The sequence below is a fragment of the Ricinus communis genome, chromosome 8, assembly GCF_019578655.1.
Source record: "Ricinus communis isolate WT05 ecotype wild-type chromosome 8, ASM1957865v1, whole genome shotgun sequence".
Classification (NCBI taxonomy): domain Eukaryota; kingdom Viridiplantae; phylum Streptophyta; class Magnoliopsida; order Malpighiales; family Euphorbiaceae; genus Ricinus; species Ricinus communis.
Window position 1 is genome coordinate 5,815,118 of NC_063263.1, and position 13,675 is coordinate 5,828,792.

The window sequence follows — 13,675 nt, forward strand, 5'->3', positions numbered from 1 at the left end:
ATATGAAACTGTGATTACATCTCAAATGCTGAACTGAATTGGCAAGCTAATCATGATAAGTTACGGAGTTAGATATTCTAAACAAGTTATCATTTTCCTTAATTTGTGCGAAAAGATGAAGAATTATATAATAACTTTCATATGCTGAGTTTGAATCAGAGCACAAAGTATAATTTATGACTCCTTATTTGTAATATTTTATTTAATTTTACGTTAAAAACTAAGAAATTATATTATAAATATAGTTTTTCGTATAGAATAATAGAGAATAACGCGTGAATAAAAGAAAAAGAAACAATTAGATGTTTAACTAAGAAGTGAAGAACTGTGTTTTTTTGTTTTGTATGAATCATGAGCAATCTTATTCTTATTTCTATTTCTCTAATTTGTATTTGTTAAATTGCCGGATTCATCTTTATACAATCCGAACACAAATAGAAAGAAGAGAATAGGGGTGAATGGGTGATTGAAGTAGTGTATAAGATAATTAGTTGTAAAGTTTCGTGTATTACTAAATTTTTCAAATTTCATTCCAAATTTGCATCACTGTTGCTGTAATTAACTTGAGCAATCTCTTCAAATTTGAACCATTAATAATTGCAATAACCCCATATTTCCTTTCATGAAAACTTATTATAGTAATCAAACACAGACTTATTTCATGCAAAAGTAAATGCAATAATTGGCACCAAATCACGGATTTTCTTTTTAATATTTTCTTTTTTTAAAAGGGAATTTAACCTTTTTTGGGTAATCAACAATGTTCACATAGTAGTTAAAGAATATATTAGGAATAATTGCATGGACTTATGCCTCCTAAATGAAACAAAATCTTTGCAAGCTTAGTCATCACTTTAATTCTTCGCTGAATTGATGATTATAATAACCTATACAGTGAGATTTTTTTCCATTTCTGAAAAGATTCTCTATTTATATTCAGCCCTACATATAAAGACATGCGTATTTGATCATTTTTGTCAAACCCAAATCACAATTTCTCTGTTGATCTCTTGCTTTCTTTTTTGTTTTCTGCAATGGAATCAATTCGTGTAGAACCATGCCTTTCTGATGCCTCTAGCATATCAGCTGCTTCAGAGGGGGCTACTGCTCCAAAAGTTGGCAGTGATCATGGCAAGAGTGTTATCGACTTAAGGATGAAGAGAGAGACTGCTCCGACAGCCTACGAACCGAATTCTCGTACTCTACTTGATCTGAAGCTTTCGAGCGAGGGTTCGGTTCGTGGGTCTAGGCTAGACCTCAATCTTTTTAACCCTGCGAGTGGCGGGTCTTCTCATGAAGATCAAACTGTTGCTGAGAAGCAACCGGAAGGAACTAGGGTTTTCTCATGCAACTTCTGTAAGAGAGAGTTCTCTACGTCACAGGCTCTTGGTGGACATCAAAATGCCCACAAACAAGAACGTCAGCTAGCTAAAAGGCGTCATGGGATGGATTTAGGTGCTTTTGGTCACTATCCATATTATCCTTATTCAAGCCTTTCGCCTCACCCTTTTTATGGATCTATTAGTAGATCGCTTGGCGTGAGAATGGAGTCTTTGATTCAGAAGCCTTCATCTTTTCCATGGATGTCCTCCAGTGCCGGTGCCGGTGCGGCCTTTCGCTATAGCCATGGCGGGTGGTCTAGGCAACAAGCCATGATGAATTCACAATCTTCAATTGACAGGCTAAGGGCTGAGAGTTTGAATACTATTAATGGTGGTGGATTGGGAACTTCTCCAAGATTTGATGAGAACAGAAATAATACATTACCAAACGTTGGTGCTTCTTCGTCATCAAATAATCTTGGGATAATTAAATCATCTGCCGGAGATAATCTCCGGCCAGCCGGACGTGCAACAGGTGATCAAGTGGATGCGTTAGGAATCGATTTGTCACTTAAACTTTAAGTATTTTGTATGATTTAGCTTTAAAGAATATCACATGTTTGTTTTGAAATATTTACTTATGATTTTTAATTACACATTTACTTTAATTTAAGATTGTGTGTACGTAAATGTGAAATTAATTCTTTGTGATTCTCCCTTTTCTAAATTTGTTTTGTGAAATCAATTCTATTGAAGCTTATTGTCGACGGTAAAATTAACGAAATTCTGATTAAGTAAACAAAATTATTCTTCAAATAATCAATTTCAAATTAGAAAAGTACTTTGGTCCTAAAACTTGATCAATATTAATTGGACATATACACAAAGTTACCATTTTATCTTTTTTCTTCTCCCGTTCTAAATCTCATGCTCAATTTTGCTTATTCGAATATCATCCTTTCAAACCAAACAGAAACTGTTTTTTTAAGGAAAAAAACAGCAATAAAAGGAAGGATATTTGATAATCATTAAATATTATGTTCATTTTTGGTCCATCAACTAAGATTTCTTTCTTATATTTGATATATCTGTTTGAAAACTATAATGTTTAAACGTTTCAAGTCAAAGTGGCTGAAGAGACGAATTATTTTAGATGTAAGAATTATTTCCAATTTGGGCAAATAATTTGCATGTTTTATAATCAAGTACTCATGCAAATCAAGAGGACTTAGCCTGGATTTGTCATGGGCTTTTTCTCTAGTTCGGGTATTTAGAAAAGAAAAAAATTCAATCTAAGGTACAAATGAAAAAAAATCTTAATTTTGGGATAGTTTGAAAAGTAATTCTTAATTTAGGATACAATTTTGCATACATGGACACTGTCCCTAGTTGGAACTGGCGGACAATATTGTCTTCCAGTTGGACTGGCGAACAGGGGCAGTCCACCATTCCAAATGGCGGATAGAAAATTAAAAGTTTAGGCTCTCTCCGCCGCCTCAATGAAATGGCGGATAAAGCCTATAATTTTTTTTTTAAAAAATCCTGTCCACCAATTCAACCGGTGAACATGTTTCAAATTATAATAAAAAAATTTTGTCCACCAATTGAAGTGGTGGACAAATTTAAAATATCAACAATTCAATTAAAATTGCAGAGAATAATGTCTATCAATTTTACTGATGGACATATAATAATAGTTATTATAATATTAATTAAATTTTTTAATAAATTCTATTTTATAAAAAATATATTATAATATGTTATTAAATTAAAATTACTGTACGTAAGGAAGATATAAATTATTATAGTAAATTTAAAATAAATTATTATAGTAAGGAAGATATAAATTATTATAATAAATTTTAAAATAAATTATTATACGACACAATTAAATACTATGAAATAACTATTAAATTAAAATTGATTATTATAGAAATTAAGATAACCATTTCATACCCCACAAATTTTCTACGATAATTAATATGTTAGGGAAGTTCTAAGATGATTGATTAAATTTAATTTAATTTTTTACATAAAATGGTCAAGTACATATATAATAATAGTATTAATGTGCCACAATCTCTTCTTTAGACATTTGATCTTAGTCCCTTGGCTCTCTGAGCATTCCTACATGTAGTATCAATCTCAATGAAAGAATGATCAGGCGATTAAATAGGTTGGAGACCGTCATGAATAGCTTCAACATCATCAATATCGTTGCGACCATCTACATCAGTATCGGCATCTCCGACATCACTCAGAGTTGCATATGTATCTGTTGGCATTGTACTTGACTGAGAAAAATTATGAAAAGCTGTCGGAATGGAGGACTAAAATGATGAACGAAAAAATAATGGCAACATTATATCTAATAGTATCTGCGTCAGTTGCGAGTCAAAATACAGAGATTGTGCCGTCGAAAATATTGTAGGAGAAGGCCGAAAAAGCGCAAAATTAGCTCTAGCCCACTATGTGAATGGACCTGATGATGAAAAAAGGACGAAGAACGATGGTGCAAAATGACCTGCCATAAAGCTTGATGGATCAGCAAACGGGTTTGGTTGAGATTGCATTGGAATATTTGAAGATGTAGTTGTTGCAGAAGGAGCTGTGTATGAAGTTGATGCTCCAACCGTTGATTATGATATGAGACTTATTTTGGCACTGTAGCACATGTTGTAGTAGGTGGGATTGGTACTTCTCTATGCCTGTTGCGTTGACATCTGGCGGTTAGGGAACTTCTGTGTTGGGACCCTGCACATCTTCGTGCAATGGCTAGGGAGCAGGTGCAAGATGTGGGGGAGGCATAATGACAATACGTCTATCCTCATTTAGTGCCTCTTAAGAATTCCTAGCAAGTCGATGTGTGGTTTCGATGGAGTTCGTCATCCCAATATGCTCAAGCGCATCAGCCTAGAAAGAAATTATGAAAAGAATAATAAATAATAGTATTGCAGATATATGCATACAATTATAAAATGAAGGTGAAGTTAACTAACCAATGATCCGATTGCAGCACCTAGGTACGAGATCCACCTATGCGTGACACGTCGATACCACTCCATGTATTCCGAATGGTAATGGAGTGGTCCATATGATATTATCCCGTTTACTAAATGAGCTATGTTATTCCATATTTCAATCCATCTAGAATGCCGCTCTACCCAATTAATATGGATATTATTATGTAACACGATAGAGTGTAATGCCTCAGTTTGTTGTGGCGGATTAGGGATTGGTTATTTTAAATAAAATTGCCTTAAAACTCTATAAGGTTGGTGCCATTCGATGATATGAATATATATTAGTGGTACTACAGCTCGCCATATATCACGACCATGTAAGTAGTCAGTTGGAAGGCTCCTAATGACCTAATGCGTGTGTAGCTCCCATATAATCTATTAAGAAAAGATGTAATATTAAAAAGATAATTTATAATCTAATACACAATATAAATATACTTAAATATTGTAAGAATGTAAAAGTATAAATTTGAACATGCCTTATCTCCACGAGATATATTAGACCTAAATCGGATGTCACGGTTCTCATGTGTGGCTACTCTGTGAACTATTCGATTACTGATCCATCTAGATTTTGTTATGTAGGTAGAATTGTCAAATATGCATATAAATAACTGGGTAGACAATTAAAAAATTATTAAATTAATTGGACACCTTTGTCCGAGAGGAGCATCATATGATGCAATTGTGGGTGATGAATGTTGATGAGATGAATGGAGATCTCTCCCACGCCCATAGTTGCAATATAAAGAGTGCAACCTCAAGTTGTTAAACAAGAGGATATCTCGATGCAGTACATAACTCTCTGTATAAAAATGCCAAACATGCACCTCTCCAACTATATTAACGAATAGTCCCAATATTTTTTAAATATGGTAGGTAGACTAATGATACCCGTCCGATACTTTTATAGCGAAATAGGGTCCTTGAAATGAGCTGTAAGATGTAAGCCCTAACATGATAATGAACTGTTTCTTCGTCAGCTTCATGTGGTATGTTGCTAAAGTTAGCACGAATCCATGATAGTCGAAGCTGTGACCCTCTAATTGACTCTGTAGTAGGGTGCAACCCAAGTAATCTCTCACATAATGTAGGCCAATCATATCTAGTAGGCCCAATCAATGCATAACCGTCAATAGAAAGTTCAATCAAAATGGCTACATCTTGCAACATTATAGTGCATTCTCCTTCTAGGAGATGGAAGGTATGAGTTTATGGCCTCCATCTCTTTACAAGTGCGGTTATTAGGTGCCAATCTAATTGAAAAAATTCCAGCTTGACTAATCCATATAAACCTTTTTGTCTGAGTATATCCTGTAAATGGTCGTTGAGCTCAGGTCTATAATTTAATCGATGTGTAGCTCTACTATTACATTATATTTAGTAGTATAAAACCATATTGCAACTAAATCCTAAATATCATATTGAATTTGAGTATGGCTGGTTCTACAGGTTATAGAAGAACTGAAAGCATTTGGGTCCTATCGCTATTTGATGATCAGTATCATTTTGAGAAATATACAGATCTGAAAGAGTATTTGATTTCAGTTTTGCGTTCATTAGGAGCTCTAGTTGTGAAATGCCGTTTATTAGCACTTCATCAAAGAAATATGGCAGATTATGAGGTTGTAGTGAAACAGATCTGAGAAGAGAATAATTGAATGTTCCTTCGACAATCAAGATATTACATGTTACAATTGGCAACAGAATAAGCAATAGTGATTGACAGAAACTTGAGTGAGAATAAGGCTAATAATATCATGTATTGCAACAGGTATTCATCAGACTCATGACAATGTGGTTACAATAAATCTTTTAGAGTTTGGTTGCATCATAAACATATTAAGTCTGATGATAAACATTTGATATTATTCGCTATCAAAGAAATCAATATTGAAAAGACAATCACGTGAATTTTATAAGCTCTAAATATTCTAATTTGTTGGTGATCTCCATCTTCAATAGCCTTTTTATTCGTTGACGGAAATACTCTCTACTAAGATGAATTTTAACTCGATTATTCTTTTTCCTAATGCGATATAAAGCAGTGTGAAGTTTAAAGATAGTTTATCGACTCATATTAATAGCAATCGCACGCGATACTCTTATTTAAAATTCGAATGCTTCTTCACGTAGAATTTATGATTGAAGTAATCTAAATTCTCACTTGTTCATTAGTTGACTGTGTATATGCTCACTATTATGCTTTTTTGGATCTATTGGCTATAAAAATTTATCATCTAGTGTCTAATAACTTCTAATTGCTCTGAATATATCACCAAGAGTGGACACATTGATCATGGTACCTATTAATAAAATTATTAACATGTTAGAATATTAAATAAAACATCCTTTAACAACATTTGGGTAAATATAAAGGAAGATATTTGACAACGTCATTGTCATCATTATCACTATAAATTAAAACACTCTCTTCATCTAAAGGTATTAGAATAGTATTTGGAAGTTCCATCATGAATGGCTCATGCTTCTTGTGGTATTATTCTAATTGATGATTCATTACATTAATCTCCCTCTTTAGTTGTTCTATCACAACTCCAACTTCTTCTAAAGTATATCTAAGAAACGTTGCTGAAATAGCTCGTGGTATTTGGTAGATCATATGATATCAACAATATGCCTCTAGCTCACACCTTATTTTCCAAAGTCTGCTCCATTCTAATTCTTTACTAACAATCACATTTCCAAACTCTTTCAAGTTAGTTGTGTGACGACCCACAAAAATATGATTTGCATAACTTTAATTCAATGTTGCATGAGTTGGTTGATTTACAAATGATCTCTTCTTTCCATACCAAACATGGCTACTAGGATTTGTATATTTATCAACCATGACCATAGTATGAAACTCTTGTTTACTGGTGCTACTTCCTTTGCCCTTATTTCATTTCATTATAGAGATATAACCTAGTAATTGATTGCGATAATAACGTGGCCTAAATATTCAATGATATAAATATAAAATTAGCTTACCAATACAAAGTAAGATACATAAAATAATATAACAATACTAAAAAAACTAGTAAATAAATTAAGATATACGACATGTCCTAGCATTATGCCTAGCTTGACCACATTTGCTATAAAAATTAGTTCTTACATCTTCTGTATTTTTTCAGTCCATTTCATTTTGAATCCTTTTTGTCTTTTATCTCCCTTTCTTTCGCTTCCATTCAGGGTTAGGCACTAAAGGGAGTTCGGTGAATTCTTCCAGTAATCTTGATGTCCAAGGGGTATAAAATCGGTGGACCAATATTGAAGTGCCTCTTGTAGATTGTACCATTTTTCAATGAACATCCTGTGACAATTACATGTGAGCACGATATTTGAATTTGTTTAAATTTGCCGCAAGTATATGTTTGTTCTGCTAGGTTAACCGTTTGATTATGCCCGTTTTTCCTTTGCACATTGTTTTAGACAATAGTAATCGAGCACACACCAGTGTCTCTATTAAAGGTTCTAACGTGATGACCATTTGCCTTCTGCACATGATGCTCAAATACCTCGATACAATAATCAGTATATATATAACCTTCAACAATCGCATCAATATACTTCATTCAGTGCTTATTAAATATATCGACCAATTTCAAAAACAGCTCATGCATTATAATTGTTATAGGCAACCTTCTTATAGATTTTAAAGCATAATTTAAAGATCCAACATAATTAATTGTCATAATATCATGTCCATGGCCGTCATTAAATGACAGCGTCTACTTCTTCTTTGGTATACTATCAAGCCATATAATTTTTTCTGAATGCCTAGCTTTGATTTTCTTCATCCACCTATTAATGAATATAATATTAGAAATATAATTTAAAATTTTAAGAATTAGAGTTATTATCTATTTAGAAAATTAATTTATTTTAATATAATATTAAAATATAATAAATATTTTATTTCTTAGAACAGAATTAGTATCATTATCTGATGAGAAAACTATTTATTAGTTACAATAATATTAAATTACAATTAATACTAACAATTTTCTTGTGCTAATTGTGGGTGGCAGTTTTGGGCACGCACCCAAGTGTCTCTAGCGACTACGACATTGTAAGGCTTTTCAACCTAATCATGAACACACTAACTAGTTACTGAGACTAGCGTGAAGATAAGAGTCGCCACCTGAGTAATTACCAGGACATTTTTACTAATGAGTGACGTTTCTCAAATTCCATAAGGAAGCTTACGCCATAAAAATCCAAAGATGAATCCCGAAACCAACTTCCTTACTTATGTATAGTAGTCTTTAATTTTATTGTTTAACAAATCATTCCCTATAAACATAAGCAATTCATACATAAGCATACCAAATAATACACATAATTTATCTAGGTCTAGTTTATTTTATTTAAGCCCAGCCCATATTAGAGTTGTTAGTCTAATTTACTAATTATGTATATAGCCCACCTAGTCTAGTCGAATTACAAGTTATGCTTTTGATTTCCAATATTTATGTCTAATAGACTACTTATTATGATAAGGCCGTTCTGTGTGAACCTAACTCTAATAAAGCCTAATCCTGACTAAAACATGGCAAATCCCTTTTGTCTATTTCAATTTTAGAGTTTAAGTTCAATTAATATTGATCAGCCTATTGGACTATAGTTTTCATGTTAAGTCCAATTTTAGCCCTAAGTCTATATCTACTTTAATTAGACGGTCATATCACAGTTATTTATTATGCATTAAGCCAACAAATAACTAAAAATAAAAAGTAGAAATATAAACCTAACTCTTACAACTCGATCTATAACTAAAATTGCAAAGAAAAAAATTCTAAAATCTACAACAGTACATAAAATTGATAAAAATACATCAAAACTTGATAAAAAGTCAAAAATTGGGACAAAAAGGTGTAGAGCTGGTCGTCATTGGACTTAGAGCCGATCGGCTTTGGGGTATTTAGGCAGACTTTCCCGTCTTTCAGTGTATTTCTCGCGTCCCCAGAGCCGATTTTAATATGCACAGAAGGTGAAAAATAATTAGAATCTGAAAGAAATAAAATAAAAAAAATGGAAATAATATAAATCAATCGATTGAATCAAAAATCCTAAAAACTAATACAAAATGTTATAAACTAAAGAAACAATAAATAAAGATGGCATATTAATCATATAATCCCAATAAACATATTTAATTACTAAATTATAATGAAAATATAAATCTAATCATTAATCCTATGCATGTGTTTAATTAGATTCAAAACCTTAATATTGCTAAAATTATCAAATTCAAAACCCTAATGTTCTTATTATGAGATTCCAAAACTCAATAAATTAATAATATGCAGATTCATAAGAAATCCTAATCTAATCATATTAATCATAATAAAATTAATCCTAATCATATTTCTAAAGAAAAACATAAAAAGTATAAAAACAAAGAAACGAGTTTAGGATGATGTTGATGGTGACGGATGCATGTTTGGAGGAACCTTCAGATTGTCACCGTAGTTGATGATTCTGCGAGTCTCAAGTGATAAAGATGCAGTTGAATCGAAGACTGGTTGGGAATCTAGTGCTAGATCTGGTATTAAAAAAGCTTCCATCAATTTAAAAAAGGTTTCCAAAAACAGTTCTTTCTTTAGTGGCCTTCTTTCTCAGTGATCTAAACACTCTGCCTAATGATGAATGATGATTTTTTCAATCGATATTAGTTTATGTTATCTCTTGTTGTCTTTTAATTTTTTTTTTCTTTGTTGTTGTCCCTCCCCTAACCCTAGATACCTCTTTCTATTTATAGAGGTAGGGTTTTAAAGGAAACCCTAAGGGAATCGATAATCTCAGATTTTTTTTTAGAAATAGTTAATAAATATCCAAATTTAATTTTTTAAATTTAAATAAATATCATTAAAAATTATATGATTATCGTCAAAAATCTTCTAGGATCTATATTTGGACGTAAAAGCATAAAAAAAAATGACATCGAAGGAAAAGACTCAAATTGGTACTCTACATAAGGGAAGTTTGGCAAAAATTTACAATTAGGTCTCTGAATTTATTAAATCCATTATTTTGACCCTCAAATTTTATTTTTCTTAACATTGAACTCCAAATTTATTTTAGAAAGGGTAATTTCGGCTGGATTAACATCAATTCTAATCTCGGATTCGCCTGTCCTTCGTCTCCCGAGACTCGAAAAAACAGTAACTTTCATCACATGATCTTCTGTAATTCCCTTTATATTTAGATTCGAAAAACAGATGTTGACACTAATGCACAATTATTGATAACCTTTTAATATAAACTTTTAGTTTAAAATAAATTATTTTGATTGTAAATATTGTGACAAACAATCTTCCCATATTTTAAGATTCTTTTGAATAATGGCACAACAAAGTAGATAAAGTCCTATTAACTACTTCTGTTTGACCATCAGTTTATGGGTGACAAGTAGTAGAAAATAAAAGTCTAGTACTTAATTTATAGCACAAGTAACTCAAGAACTTTGCATCCCTATCACTCATAATAGTTTTAGGCATGCCATGTATGCGCACAATTTCCTTAAAGAACAAATTAACTACATATGGTGCATCATCGGTTTTATGACATTGTATGAAATGTGCCATCTTAGAAAACCTATCAACAATCACATATATAGAATCGTTACCCCTTTTTTCCTAGGCAAACCTAATACAAAGTCCATAGAAATATCAACCCAAGGTTCACTAGGGATAGGTATAGCAGTATACAAACCATAAGGCTTAACTTTAGACTTAGTATGTTTACATGTAACACATCTTTCACAAATATCATAATATCACGTTTCATATTAGGCCAAAAGAAGTGTTCAATTAAAACATTATAAGTCTTAGCTATCCCAAAATGTCTCCATCAACCTGCGCCTATGGGCTTCTTTCATAAGCAACTCACGCAAAGAAGAATTAGGCACACATAGTTTGTTTTCTTTAAACAAAATTCGATCATGCCTATAGAACTTCCCAAAAGTTACTCTCTCACAAGCATTGAATACACTACTAAAATCAACATCATCAACATACAAATCTTTAATGTATTCAAATCCTAGTAATTTTGCATCTAGAGTAGAAAGTAGTGCATACCTACGTGATAAAACATCTGCAACCACATTTTCCTACCCTTGCTTGTACTTGATCACATAAGGAAACATTTCGATGAATTCAACCCACTTATAATGTGCTTATTTAGCTTGTGTTGCCCCTTAAGATGCTTCAAAAATTCATGATCTATATGAATCACAAACTCTTTGGGCCACAAATAATGTTGCCAAGTCTAAGGCGCGCACCAAAGGATAAAGCTCCTTGTCATATGTAGGGTAATTCAAGGCAGCCCAATTAAGCTTTTCACTAAAGAAAGTGATTGTCCTCTTTTTCTGCTATTCATGAAGCATCACATTCAATCTCAAAACTTTTTGTAAGGTTAGGTAAAGCAAGAAAAGGTACAGAAGACAACTTATCCTTAATCAAATGAAAAGCCTTTTCTTGCTCATCACCCCACTTAAACCAAACACTTTGTTTGATAAATTCAGTGGGAGGGGCGGCTACTGTACTAAAATCCTTAACAAATCTCCTATAGAAACTAGCCAAACAATGAAAACTCCTTACATCCCCAACTCCCTCAGGCGTCGGCCATTCCTTGATGGCTTTCACTTTTTCCTCATCAACCTCAATCCCCTTAGCACTAACAATATAACTAAGAAAGTCAAGTTTATCCATGCAAAAGATACACTTTTTGAGATTGGCATAGAGCTTTTCAGCTCTTAAAATATCCAAAACAAGTCGCAAATGTTCAACATGTTCATGCAAAGTGCAACTATAAACTAAAATATCATCAAAATAAATGACAATAAATTTTCCAATAAAAGTGCGCAAAACATGGTTCACAAGTCTCATGAATGTACTAGGTGCATTAGTTAATCTAAAAGGCATAATTTACCACTCATATAACCGATATTTTGTTTTGAATGTCGTTTTCCATTCGTACTCTTCCCTCATGCGGATTTGATGATATCCACTATTTAAGTCTATCTTAGAAAACATACAAGATCCATGCAATTCATCTATGTTGATAGCTTGGCGATCAACACACATTCGCCAAGATCCATCCTTCTTAAGTACTAGCAATATAGGAACCGCCATGAACTCATGCTCCCCCTCACGTGCGCCTTCGTCATCAACTTCTCAACTTGCCTTTGAAGTTCCGTAGTCTCCTCGAAATTGATCCTATAGGCTGGTTTATTTAGAATTGAATCTCTAGGTATAAAGTTAATTTAGTGCTCAATTCCCCTAATAGGTGGTAAACCATTAGGCACATATTCGGGAAACACATCACCAAATTCCTGTATCAAGGAAAGAATAGGACTTGGTAGGAAAGAATCAAAATCGTTAGTGCTTAAAAAGGCCTCATTGTACAAAAGTACAATCATAGGCTGATTAGAATAAAAAGCCCTCTTAATCTCACTCTCCCTCATATAAAAGTTTACTTTTCTCTCTTTATTTTCACTCATGCACATACCCACTTTCTTTTCACTCTTGGCCAAACCTGCCTTTTCACTCACACTCTTTTCTTTTTATTTTTAAACTTTCGGCCTTCTCACTGTCTTCACTATTGATTTTTTATTTTTTTGCTCTCCTTTTTCATGCGTATTTGATCATCATACACCTCTTTAGGTGTCAAAGGAACAAGATTAATAGGTCTTTCATTCATTACAAAAGAATAACAATTAGTGTATCCATCATGAACTATTCTCCTATCATATTGGCAAGGACGCCCTAAAAGAAGATGACCTGCATGCATAGGTACAACATCACATAAGATACGTATGGAAGCACCTACAATCAAGAGTTGAGCATTCATTCACCCTTTGGATGGAACTTAGATGGCCAAGAACCACATAATCATGATGCAAATGACATGTTTAATGACATGCTAATAAATATTAATTATTAATAAAAAAATTAAATTTGGTTGTGACAATTCCTACCCACTTAGAAAATTTCGTCCTCGAAATTAACTAATCGCCAACAGACATGCCAAATAAGCTCGGGTATAATTATTTTTAGCTATTATTTTAATTTAATAAGCACTTAATGTTATTATTTTACTTTAATAATTTCAAAATCTAATAAACATAAAAAATAATAAAAAATAAAATAGATATATAATAAATTAATAGTAATATACAATCACTAATTCTTTTATTATGTTTAGGTATAATTTTATTTTAATAAATACTTAATAATATTATTTTATTGAATTAGTATTTAATATTATATATAAATATTTAATGATATGAAATACTTTTTATGGGGATATGCGTTATAA

General features: G+C 32.3%; 2 protein-coding genes across 2 annotated transcripts; one reads left to right on the plus strand and one right to left on the minus strand.

Moving 5' to 3' along the window:
- The first annotated feature begins 876 nt into the window (after positions 1 to 876).
- Positions 877 to 1,932, plus strand: LOC8276313 (zinc finger protein GIS). Its single transcript, XM_002525509.3, has one exon. The coding sequence runs from the start codon at positions 1,035 to 1,037 to the stop codon at positions 1,902 to 1,904; it is 870 nt and encodes a 289-aa protein (XP_002525555.3). The 5' UTR covers positions 877 to 1,034; the 3' UTR covers positions 1,905 to 1,932.
- Positions 1,933 to 11,730: 9,798 nt separating this feature from the next.
- Positions 11,731 to 12,489, minus strand: LOC107261756 (uncharacterized mitochondrial protein AtMg00860-like). The gene is made up of 2 exons (XM_015723236.1): positions 12,393 to 12,489; positions 11,731 to 12,170 (listed from the first exon to the last, which is right to left on the minus strand). The coding sequence occupies exons 1-2, from the start codon at positions 12,487 to 12,489 to the stop codon at positions 11,731 to 11,733; spliced, it is 537 nt and encodes a 178-aa protein (XP_015578722.1).
- Positions 12,490 to 13,675: the final 1,186 nt, after the last annotated feature.